Genomic DNA, 11,759 nt, shown 5'->3' with positions numbered 1-11,759 from the left:
CGGGGCTGGGGTGTCCCCAGCACCTGAACGTGGAACGCCCGGGGCTGGAACAGCCCAAAGAGGAGCGGGGCAGCCCCCAGCACCCCGGGGAGGGCATTCACAGAGGGTGCTGAGGATGCCGGTACCACCGGGGGTCCCGCTGGGGACAGGGGTGTCACAGAGCGGGGCAGGGGGTACCCGAAGAGCGGGGCGGGGCGGACCGTGCCGCGCCCCCGCCCCCACGGCCGCTCGGGGGCCGCCCACCGGGGCGGGCACCGCCCCCCCGCTCACCTGTGCGAGGGGAGCGGAGCGGGGAGGCGCGGCCGCGGCCCCACCGCCGCTCGGGCGGGACCCCCGGCGCCCCCGGGACCCGCCGGGACCCTCACCCCGCTCCCCCGCCCCCGCGCCGCGCCGCGCTCCGCCACCGTTTGAACGGCGCCAGGCGCCCGCCTCGCCCCATTGGCCGCGCCGCCCGCCCGTCAAGCCGCTCCCCGCCCGCCCATTGGGCGCGCCCGGCGCGGGGGCGGAGCGCGGGGCCCGGCTCGGCGGTATAAAGGCGGGGCCCGCGCGGGCGGGCGCTCAGTGCCCCGTGCGCGACAGGTACGGGCGGGCTCGCGGGCGGGCGGGGGCGGGGCCGGCGCGCGCGGGTGGGCGGGGCGGGCGGGAGCGCGCGGGGAGGGTGGGGCAGGGCGGTCGGGGGCGGGGCCGCGCGGGGAGGGGCGGGGCGGGCGCGCGCGGCGCTGGTGGCGCTGCCCGCCCGCGCCGTCCGTGCTCGGAGCGCGGCGGCGGCGGCGGCAGCAGCGGGAGCCCCCGGCGATGCCCGCGCTGCGCCCGCCGCTGGCCGCCCCTGAAGACACCCTCTCTCTTGCCTCCCTTCTCCAGCGACCTCAGGCTCTGCGCCCCCTTTTCCCCCTTCCTTCCTTTCCCCCTCCCTTTATTCCTCCCCCCTCCCTTCCCAGCCTCTTTATCCTCCTTTCCTTGCGACCCTCCGCACCCGCCCGGCTGCCGTGTGGATGCGGGCCGGGGTGCCTGGCTGCGCGGGCGGCGAGAGCCGATGCTGAGGGGCCGGAGGAGGATGGAGTGCACCCTCGATGCGCAGAGTTTGATCAGTATTTCCCTGCGGAAGATCCACAGCTCCCGCACGCAGCGAGGCGGCATCAAGCTCCACAAGAACCTGCTCGTCTCCTATGTGCTCCGCAACGCCCGGCAGCTCTACCTGAGCGAGCGCTACGCCGAGCTCTACCGCCGCCAGCAGCAGCACTACCCCGACGGCGCCCCGCTCCTCGCCATGCCCGCCTGCCCGCCGCCCGCCGCCGCCGCCCCGCCGGAGCTGGCGGCGCTCCCGCTGCCCGCCGACACGCAGGACCGCGAGGCGCGGAGCTGCGGGGCTGCGCGGGGCGGCGCGGAGCTGCTGGAGGTGCCGGTGTGCGCGGCGCCCCCGGAGCTCCAGCGAGCGCCCTGCAGAGACTCGTCCCCCGGCTTCTACCGGGCCCCCGGCAGCGCCGGTCCCGGTGGCGGAGGCGCGGCCCCGGGGCTGCTCTACGCCGCCGGCTGTGACTTCGGGAGCGGCGGGGCCCCGCACTGTAGCAGCCGCACCACGGTGCTGGATTTGGACACTCACGTCGTGACCACGGTGGAGAACGGGTACTTGCACCAGGACTGCTGCTCGCAGTGCCCCTGCTGCTGCCAGTCGGCACCGGGGCTCGCCTCCCCGCCGCCCGCGCCCGGCACCAAGCGCAAGTATTACCCGGGGCAGGAGGAGGAAGAGGAGGGGTGGAGGAAGGGGAGCCGGGGGGAGGCGGGGTGGCGGGCGGCCCCCCCTTCGCCCCGTGCACCAAACGCGCCCGCTTCGAGGAGTACAGCGCCGAGCACCCCCAGGACTCTTCCAACATCTCCAACTTGATCTCCATCTTCGGCTCCGGTTTCACGGGGCTGGTGAGCCGGCAGCAGGCGGACTCGGAGCAGCCCCTCAACGGGCAGCTGTGCAGCAAGCAGGCGCTGGCGAGCCTGGGAGCCTGGACTCGGGCCATCGTCGCGTTTTAGAGAGGAGCGGGGGAGCAGAGGGGGCGGGGGGGATGTTGGCAAAACGGGGGTGCGATCCGAGGAACGGCGGCTCCGGAGGGGACCCTGAAACAAAGGCGGGGAGGGGGTTGGGGCGAGGGGAGGGGGGTGGGGGTGTCGAGGGGTGCGCAGGGGAGGCGGGAGGGCAGAGCCACGCTAGTGTTTTATAAATTGTACAATAAAGAAAAAAAAAGCTAAGACCTTGGGACTTTATTTTTGCAGAGATGAGAGAGAAAAAAAAAAACAACAAACAACAACAACAAAAAAAAGCCAAGCAAACAAACGAAAACAAAACAAAAAACAACAACGAAGCACCTATTTAAATAATCCTCTTTGTGTCCGCTCGGGTTCTCTTCGCGGCGGGTTTCCCGGGGCCGGTGCTGGCGGCCGGTAGAGCCACGTGAGAGCCGGTACCGGCCCCGGGACCCCGCGGCGGGAGCGCCTCGGCCCCGCTCCCCGCCCCGGGCCGCCCCGCGGGTCCTGCCGCCCCCGGCCCGGCGGGTTTCGGGGTGCGGGCAGGGGAAAGCAGCCCCTGCCCCTTCGCTTTTGTGCGTTTCTTTATCTGTTTAAAAGAAAGAAAGGGGAGGAAAAAAAGACAGAAATGCAAACATTTCAACTTTCCTCCCAGAAGAAACGTGTGCGATGTGACTTCTTCCCACCGCTTGTGCCAGGGGAGCGCTGGAGGGTTCCGAGAGCTGAATTTTGGGGGGGTGGGAGGGGGATAAAGCAAAGGCCGGGGGTCCCTCCGGGCTGTGCCCCGCCGGGGAGGGGGCGAGCAGTCCCCGGGCAGCCCCGAGTCTCCGCCTCGGTGTGTGCTTGTGATGCCGCAGGTAACCGTGTAACACGACTCACGTCTCCAGTGTGTGTGTCTGACTTTTTTTTTTCTCCCCTCTTCTATTTTTTTTTTTTTTTTAAGTTCAACTGTTCTGGTTTCAGCCTTCCCAATCATAAAACCAGCATTGTTTGGTCTTGTGAAGAAATCTGTCTCCTGTAGAGTCTCTTGATTTTTTTTTTTACATTATTTGGAAAAAAAAAAAAAAAAAAAAAACCTTTTGTTGTAAAAAGGTGGGTTTTCTGGTCGTCGTCCCCTCCTCTATTTTTTTTTTTTCCCCACTCCCAACTTCACGGTATCAGCACTGTGTGTAACTGAGGATGCTTTGCCAAACGGTCTGTTGGGGTCTTTTTTTTTTTTCCTCCTCTTTTTCTTTGTTTGTAAGCTTGTATTTTTGTGCATATGGAATTGTATATCACCGGGTAAAACTGTTCAGATTTGTTTAAATTTATAATCTTAATAAAAAGTCGATTATAAAGTTGCTGTGCCCTCGCTTTCCTTCACCCCGCAGCCCGAGGAAGCCCCCTCTCCTGAGCCACCGCTTCCCCTCTGCACGGGGGAGCCTTTGCCGAGGCTCCCACCCCCCAGCCCCAGCAAACCCCCTTTATCCCCTCCCCAACACCCTCCAGCTTCACCCTCTCCCCCGCACACACCCGCAGCCCCCCAGGCTGCCAGGACGCAACAAAAGCCCCCCCTTGGGTCTGGCGGTGCCGCGCAAAGCAAGTCCCAGGTGGGGAAGGGACCGGTGGGGAAGGGGCCGGGGTCGGGCGGGGGGAGGCGATGGGACCCCCCGGCCCTGCCCCGACCCGCACCTGGGCAGCGCCGCCGCCTCCGCGCCCCCCGACGCGCTCGGGAAGTTTTTTTTGAGTTGGAGTTTGTTATCCCCGCGCGGGGCCGCTGGGTGGTGCGGGCGGGTTTTCCTTCCACCCGCCCCCCCCCTCCTTTTTTTTGTGTATGTGTGTGTATTTATCCCCTCCCCTCCTTTACCCCACAGGAACGAGCCGGGGCCGCTCCGCACTCCCCCAAACTCCCCCCGACCACCTCGGGAGGGGAGAATTATTATTTTTTTTAACCCCGTGCATAACGCTCAGTTCCCAACGCTCAGCGCAAATGCCACAGCCAGATCACCCCTCTACTCCCGCACCTCCAGCACCCCCCCCGGCATCCTCAAGAGCTCCCCAAACCAACCCACGGACAACCCTCCCCCTCCCAACCCCGCGCATCACCGAGGGAGCTCAACCTTCCCCCTCTCCAGGGGGCGAGAAACCGCACACATGGGATGGCGGAGCGGGGCGGGGGTTGGAGGTGGGGGGTTCGCGGTGCGGAGGAGCCGGAGCGCGGAGCCCCCCAGCCCGGGCTGCGCCCCCCGCTCCACGCCCCGCGCCCGCAGCGCCGCCTGGTGCCCGCCGCGGGACCCGCAGCGCTGTGCGGGGCCGGGGGCACCGCGGGGGACGCGGGTGGCCGCGACCCCCCCGTGGGGCAGAGGAAGGGACAGGGTCGGCCACCCTACCCGCCCCCCACCCCCGGTGCTGCTGCCCCTCGTCCTGCTCCCACTGTGGAGCTGAGCCCCGCTCCCCTACCCTGCCGCTCCTCCAAATAACTCCCCGCACCCCCCCCAAAAAAATTGCAATTAAACATATAAACCACGTAACCCCCTGCCCAGGCGCAGCAGCATTGCGGGAGCACCGCTGAGCGCACAAGCGCTCTGCCAAACCCAGGAGCTGGCTGGTTTGAGCAGGGGGGATTCACCCCTGGGGCCGTGAGAAGCCCCCTCCCTGCCCAGGGCCCCGGACCCCCGGGGCCTCACCCGGCCCCATCCCGCTCCACCGTCCCGGGAGCCGCAGCTTCCCGGCACGGAGGCAGCTGGAGAGGGGCCCCGGCCGTGGGATTAGCAGAAGCAGCCGCTCCTGCATCCACAGCCCTGGCTGCTGCACGCAATATTTGGGGGAAGTTTTAAAATCTAGGTGCCTCTGCGGGCGCCCATAGGTCAGCACAGCCGGGCGCTGAATCCCAAACCCAAACCCTGTCCCACAGCCCCAGCTCCAGGCAGCCCAGCCGGAGAGGGGCAGAGCTTCCTTTAGCCCAATAGCCACATGCACACAGCCATCACCCTCCCAAACCGTTCCCCATCTCCCAGACCTTGGGATTTCCAGTGGGTAAAGGGACCATCACCAGCAGAACACCCCGTTCCTTCAGGATCTCATCCAGGCGCACCCATCCCTCCTAACCTCCCCTCTCCCGGGGGAACCAACCCTCGCCCGCGTTCGCAGTGGAAGTTTCTGGGGCTTCACTCAAGGTTTCAAAGGCAAAGCCGCCTCTGCATCACCGGTACACACACAGGGAGGGGGTGTCGGGGTGCATATGCCACAGGGACACTCAAAAATCCCCGTCACTGAGGAACGAGGAGATCCCACAGCTCCGCGGAGCCGCGAAGACTCACGCGCTCTCGGTGGCGCAGTTATTTATTTATTTTAAACCCTGGTACATGACATTTCTCTTCTTACGAAGGCGGCAGCAGCAGAAAGCCCATCACAGCCTCTCCTGAAAGCAGAGCCTGGAAACCAGAGTCTCATCTGCATATTCATAAGTACCTGATAAATTAATCATGATGGCAGAAGCATTCAGGCTAGAAGGGAGGTGACAGGGGAAGGTTGCACCCCCCAACACAAGCCCATCCTCACTCTCGCACAAGCTCCTCGTCTCCCAGGCACAAAATGTTTTGATCCCTTCGCAACTCGGCTGAACCCCCTGGGTGCTCGGGGGGAAAAGGGTTGTGCCCCCCACACACCCCGGTGGGCACCCACCACACCTCGCCCCCCACCCCTCCGGTCCGTGTCTCCGGGGACAGATGCAGAACAGATGGGCTGGAGCAGGGTGGAGGACCCAAAATCTGGGGGAGCTCAGCTGCCACCGCCAGACCCCCCAGCCCAGCCGCGAGCACCGCTCCCATGTCAGCGCCTGTCCCCTCCCCGGCTGCGCCCCCAGCGCGGTCCAACCAGCGCTGCCCGACCTTACAGGCGGTGGTGCTGATGCCAAAGAGTTTGACCCTAAAGATCCTCCCGCGTCCTCTCTCCCGTCAGTGCCCTCTCGGCTGGGGGTGAACGGGCATCGCCAGGATTTCGTGCCCGGCAGCCCCGGCTGGGGGAACGAGGCACAGAGGGGTCCTGCGGAGGGGGCAGGTGGAGTTTGGCTCGCACAGAACCGCGGGCGGTGGGAGATGGGGGAGAGAGAGAGGAGTCGGGGGGCAGCCAGGGCAGAGGGAACCGCCTCTGTGCACACACCGCTCGCCCTGCCAGCTGCGGCACAGCTGTGCCTTTCCCTTCACAGCGCAAAACGCTCTCCACAAGCAGACCCAGTGCTTGCGGTGTCCTCAGTGTCACCCCACTGAACTCTCCTGGTTTGGGGTAAGAGTCACCCTGCCCTGAGGAGAGCCAGAAATTCAACCCGAAGCTGGAGCAGCGTCTGAGCCCTCCCCGCTTCTCCAGGGAGCCGCCTTCGGCAGAGCAGCCAGGAGGGGCAGAAAGCGGCTGCTCGCAGAGCCCAGGAGGGTCCCGATCTCCCATTATTTCCCCAACCCGGAGGCATTCACTGCAGCGGCTGCAGGGCTGGGCTGGCTCACAACAGCAGAGTGCCAGCACAGACCCAGCACACACCAGTCACTGGGCTCTGCCCAGCTCCCACGAGAGCTTGGGGGGCTCAAATCTGGCATTAGGAAGTCATGGATCAAATCCAGTGCCAAATCCAACAGCCCAGCCGAGTCCTAATGCCACCAGAGCAGCTCAGTCTGGAAGAGAACATCACCACACATCCAACAGGTCTCTCCACACAGGAGAGACAAGGATGGACACAGCGATGGAGAACTGACCCTCTCACCATCCAGGCTGCCAGCCCAGCTCATCCCCAGTCCCAGCTTCCCAGAGAGGGGTTGGATGCGCACCCAAGGAAAACCCACCCTTGCTCCACATCCTCCTAAACCACGAGTGCCAAGAACGAGACCGTACCCAGTCCTAGCAGCACATCCCCAGAAGGGCAACTTCATGCCCTGCCAAACCCAGTGCAGGATCTGTCCATCCTTCCATCTGTTGCCCGGGAGCCGGATCCCTCTCATCTCATCTCCCCAGCTCAAATACGAATGAACAGAGAAATATTTTGGGATCTGCACGTGTTAGCAGCTGTTTGGAGGAGTCTCCTGCAGAGAGAGCAGTAGGGGAGCGAAGGGGGACCCAGGGCTGTGGTCGAGAGGCCAATCCTGTTAGCAGCGTGTTTAATGTGTGGGGTTTGGTCTGGGCCTGGGTAATTAGCACCTGAGCGCTAATTATTCACACTTGGTTTTTCTATATCCTGCTTATAGATTTGATGATTAATGTTGGTCCTTGAGTTAAGCCTACCCTGGGTTTACCAGCACACGTCGGGAAAGTGAAGAGAAGGCTGTTGTGTGGCAGAAGCTGCTGTCCCTCACACCCAACAGCAGAACAGCACAGTGGAAAAATTAGAGTAAAAAGCACTTTGCTCACAAGCAGCAGCCACTGAGCACAAAGCAGCCATCTCAGCAACACACCACCACCACCATCGAGGCACCAGGATCTCAGTTGTACAGTAGGACAAGCAAAAACCTCCCCCAGCAGTTGGAAGATGTCGACACTGGATGATTTGGGGGTTTACTGGCACCACAGAGACACAAGCTGGGCAGAGCCCTGCAGCAAAGCAGGGGTGCACAGATTCCCCCTCAGCCACCTTTCCCCCACAGAAAGCCAACAAAAGGTCTCCAGAGGGGAGGACCTGCTGCCCCCACAAGCTGGGAAATGGGGAAACCGGCTGCCAACCACTTCACACTGGGACTAATACAGCTCAGCCAAGCAAAATCCGTAATCCAGCAGTGGGCTCACCTGCTCTCCTGGGCACTGGCTGATCCAGGGTCACTGCTGGTCCTGGGTGAGGAGGCTGCACTGCCAGTGATGATCCTGGTCACCCACAGAGGGCCCTGGAGCAGGCTTGCAGTGCTGCTGACCGGGATTCTCAGAGGCTGAGCTGAGGGTTTTTCCAGCTGCTCCTCAGGGAAAAAGGCATTTCTGGCTGAGCCATTCTCTGGGATTCCTATGCCAGGCAGGCAAGAGCTTCATTCAGGATCTTGGCCAATGCCAAAGAGCACATGGAGGTCAGCATGGAATGATAGAGCCAGCCAAACCCAGAGGGCAGGGAGAGCTGCCTCAGCTCCTCTTCCTCAGGGAAGGCACCAACTGGCTCCAGCTCCTATAGAGGAAGGAAAGGAGCACAGAAAGGAGAAGTTTCCCCCAAACCCACTCTTATCCTCACTCCTGGCCCCATGACTGGCCCAGCTGAGCAGAGGCACCTGCCCCACACCTGAAGTGAATGAGGCAGAGCATTAACCCCACCTGTGGTGCTGCCCAGAGGAGGGGAAGGGGCTTTCTCTGGACTGATGAAATCCCCACATGCTGCCCAGAATGCTTCTGTGGACTAACCCTGCTCCTTGCAACCCTTCTCCCTTTTATGGGACTGCAGCTGCCCCTTCTTGCCTGACTGGCAGATTCCCCCTTTGGCCAGATCCATGCATTTTCCCCCCACTCCTGTTGTCCCAAACTCATGAGGATTCATGTGCACCAGAGCACAGCATCTGCACCATGCCCTTCTCCCACCTTTCTGATGTGAGAAACTCCAGCAGCCACTTTATGGCTCCACAGGGCTCAACCCCAATGGACAGAGCAGCCTCAGGCTTTGGGGTAGCCCCACCTGCCTCGAGTCCCTGATAATTTCGCCACTTTCATTTTGGGGGCTTGATTTTTAATAAACAGCTCTCAAAGCAGTGCTCCTCATCCTCTTTTCCTCACCAAAATCAGACTCTTGCACTGAAACGTGTGAAGCTGCTTTCCCCCCCCACTCCTTCCTTTTTCCCCAGGTTTTACAACATGAAAGTGGATGTTGATGTGAATGGAATTTTGAAATTGGAGACGGGGAAGTTCTGCTCTGGGAGGTGACTATTTGCTCACAAAATCACCCTTTTTCAAGCTCCATGATGAAATTCTGCACAATTATTTCTGTCTCCTCCTCGCCCAGCCAGCCTGGTGCCCTGTGCTGCTCCAGCTTTTGTTTCTCCTTTGCTCCCTGGTGAGGATGAACAAAACACCAACCACCACGACCTGCTGTGCCCATGCCATGCCCACTCCTCCTCCTCCTCCTCCTGTGGCTGCCACCACAGCCCCTGCCTGGCACTGCCAGTGTTTAGAGCACGGGCTCAGCAGCATTTTGGGCTGCACACCCCAAACTGGAACCAGTTCCTGCTCCACCATTTGCAAAGGGGGTGACAGAGTGCTCAGGATTCAGGGATACTCCAAGGAACTCCCCCTCAGCAGGGAGCTGGGCAGATGCACAGCTCAGGGAAGGGCATTTCAGAAACTCACAATTCCGTCTGCCTTGGTGATGGAGAGCAAACACCAGCCCAAAATATGTGCCAAGGGAGAGTCTTCACCCTCACCAGCCCCAGGGAAAGCTCTGCAGACAGCTTCCAGCAGGACACAGGTAGGGATGTAGGATCACCCTGTGCAGGGACAAAGCAGCCCTTGGGGTGACTGGAGGACCCTCAGGGCCAGAGGACAAGCCCCTCCCACAGGCTCTGTGTCTGCTCTGCTCCATCACCCACCTCCACCCCAGCAAAGGCCACGCTTGTGGTCCCCACAGTACCACAAACAGGCCAGCTCTTCCCCTCCCATATGAACCAGAAGGCAAAGACACAGCTAAAAAGCCCCGGGAGCCAGGACATGGACATCCCAGGCTCTGTGGGCTCAGTCCTCCAGCTTGGTGACACGAGATAAGGAGAGGATTGAGCCTTCAATTTGTCCTCCTGGAGTTACCCCTGGATTAACTCAGCCTAATGTTGTTTCAGGAGCATTTACATGCAGAGCTCCTTCAGTCTGGCCCTCTGGTGCCTGCCGGGTCAGGCAGTGCCTCTGGCTTATACCTTGGCTCGGGATCTGTTGACTCTGGAAAATCCCCAGGGTTTGGAGCACATCTCTTAAAACAAGCAGCTCTGTGGTCATCCAGGCTCTTCCCCTTCTGCCCCTGGACCACAGAGGCCACGTGCTCTGGTCCAGTGTGAGAAACGGGGGAGCCGAGCGCCAGCTGGGGTGGATCAGCAATTCCCACATGGTGCTCCGGGCAGGGTGTGATCACTGCAGCCTCACTGCTCCTTTCTTTGTCCCACAGTCCTCCCCACACCAACGGGCAGAGACTGGAGCATCCCACATGCATGTTTGGGACAGGCAGGATGAGGGGTGCCACCAGAGGCTGGCAGCTCCCGTAGAGCCAGAGAACATGGAAGCACCGCAGGAGGAAGGAAACCTGGTCCCTCTGCCCCCAGTTTCAAATTTACCTTGGTTTTGGTACCTCAGGTTGCAGCAAACGGGACCACACGCCCAGGGTGGGCTGAGGGGACATACAAGGAGCTGCTGGGAGGCCAAACCCTGCCCCAGCTCCCTGGATTTCATGTTACTGATGTATTTATGTCACCTCATGCCCAGATTTCCTGCATTTGGACAGCAGGACGGTGCTTTTATTCTTGCTGTCCAGGAGGGAAAGGGAGAGGCAGTGTCCTCAGGTAAGGTCACAGTGGGGGCTCTGTGGAGAGCAGGCAACTGAACCCACTCTCCCAAATCCATCCCAACCAGCGGGCAGCTCTCTCACATATATGCAATCTATGTTTGACTCTCTCCCCAGGGGCTCATCTCCCATCTTCCCCCCTTTAATTATAAAAATTAGTAGGTTTGAGGTATATTTGAGGGGTTTTCTTTTCCTGCGTCGACAAAGTGCAACACTTGATGACTCTAACCCCAAATTCTCTGTGACACAGATACCCTGGCAATTATAAAATACTTCCAAGCTCGCTCCATAAACCCCTTTGCTGTTGCTATTAGTATGCATTAACATTTTATTGGTGTTACAGGATGAAACATCCAGTCTTGCAGCTCCAGTGGGCTTGGGGATTTCCAGCATCCTGCAATATGTATCCGTGCAGAGGAAATTAAAATGTGGATGGATCAGCAAGATACAGTCAAATCCTCCACAGTAATTTGGAGAAGACTAAACTCTGGTGCTAGTGGAGCATATTCCAAGCTATCTAATAGAGAGCTGATGATCTCTGTAACAGCCTTTTTGTAAGTTTTATTCTTGCCTACAAGGGAATTTTTTTCAAAGGGGATATGTAATACCTAAACTAATATTTTTAAAGGTATACGCTCCAAACACGGAAAAGTAAGGCCCTTTGCAGAGCAGTCACTTCAGGTGATCAGCAAGTATCCAGGAAAAGAATATGCTCTGTTATCTTACAATCTAGCTGGAATTTCTCTCTGAACACAGCAGCAGTTAATTGTCTATAGTTTGTACCCATTATAGGACACATAGACTCAGGAATATCGTCATGCTTTGCTCTTGTAGCAACGGTAAAACAGTTTTCCTTTAGCAGCACCAGCACTCCAAACCCAAAGCATCACGTCTACCTGATGGCTAAAGAAACGGTGCTGGGTAATGTCATCAGCTCTGCACACCTCAAGTGGTCACAGCCACACAACTACTCACCAGGCTGGGCTCCAGCATCACAGGCATCACCATCTCAAAAAACTCACATAAAACCAGGAGGAATCCATGTCCAAATGGATCATTTCGGTACCTCGACCTATGCAGTGCAGGTCTGCTTGGGTTTCTCTCTCCCAGGTGTCTTAAAAACAGAAGAACCCATAAAGAACTGCTCCTCTGCTTTCTCTACTTCCTCCCTTTACAGGGTCAGCAAATCCCTGAGCACATCCTTAATCTGCTTTATAAGAGGAAGCAGAATGTGCTCAGGAGGACTCACACACACACACCTCGGTGCCTGCTGGGT

The 11,759-nt window shown here is 59.9% G+C and overlaps 1 protein-coding gene across 1 annotated transcript; it reads left to right on the top strand.

Moving 5' to 3' along the window:
• Positions 1 to 749: 749 nt before the first annotated feature.
• Positions 750 to 2,044, top strand: IER5L (immediate early response 5 like). Its single transcript, XM_050320179.1, is given in 2 exon segments — positions 750 to 1,751; positions 1,754 to 2,044. Coding segments are annotated over 2 exon segments (987 nt in total). The 5' UTR covers positions 750 to 1,033; the 3' UTR covers positions 2,023 to 2,044.
• The last annotated feature ends 9,715 nt before the right edge of the window (positions 2,045 to 11,759 follow it).

This window comes from Myiozetetes cayanensis, unplaced genomic scaffold (assembly GCF_022539395.1).
Source record: "Myiozetetes cayanensis isolate MyiCay16 unplaced genomic scaffold, myiCay2020 scf23, whole genome shotgun sequence".
In the NCBI taxonomy this organism is placed as follows: domain Eukaryota; kingdom Metazoa; phylum Chordata; class Aves; order Passeriformes; family Tyrannidae; genus Myiozetetes; species Myiozetetes cayanensis.
Note: the sequence above shows the minus strand (reverse complement) of the source record. Positions and strands in the feature narration are given on the sequence as shown.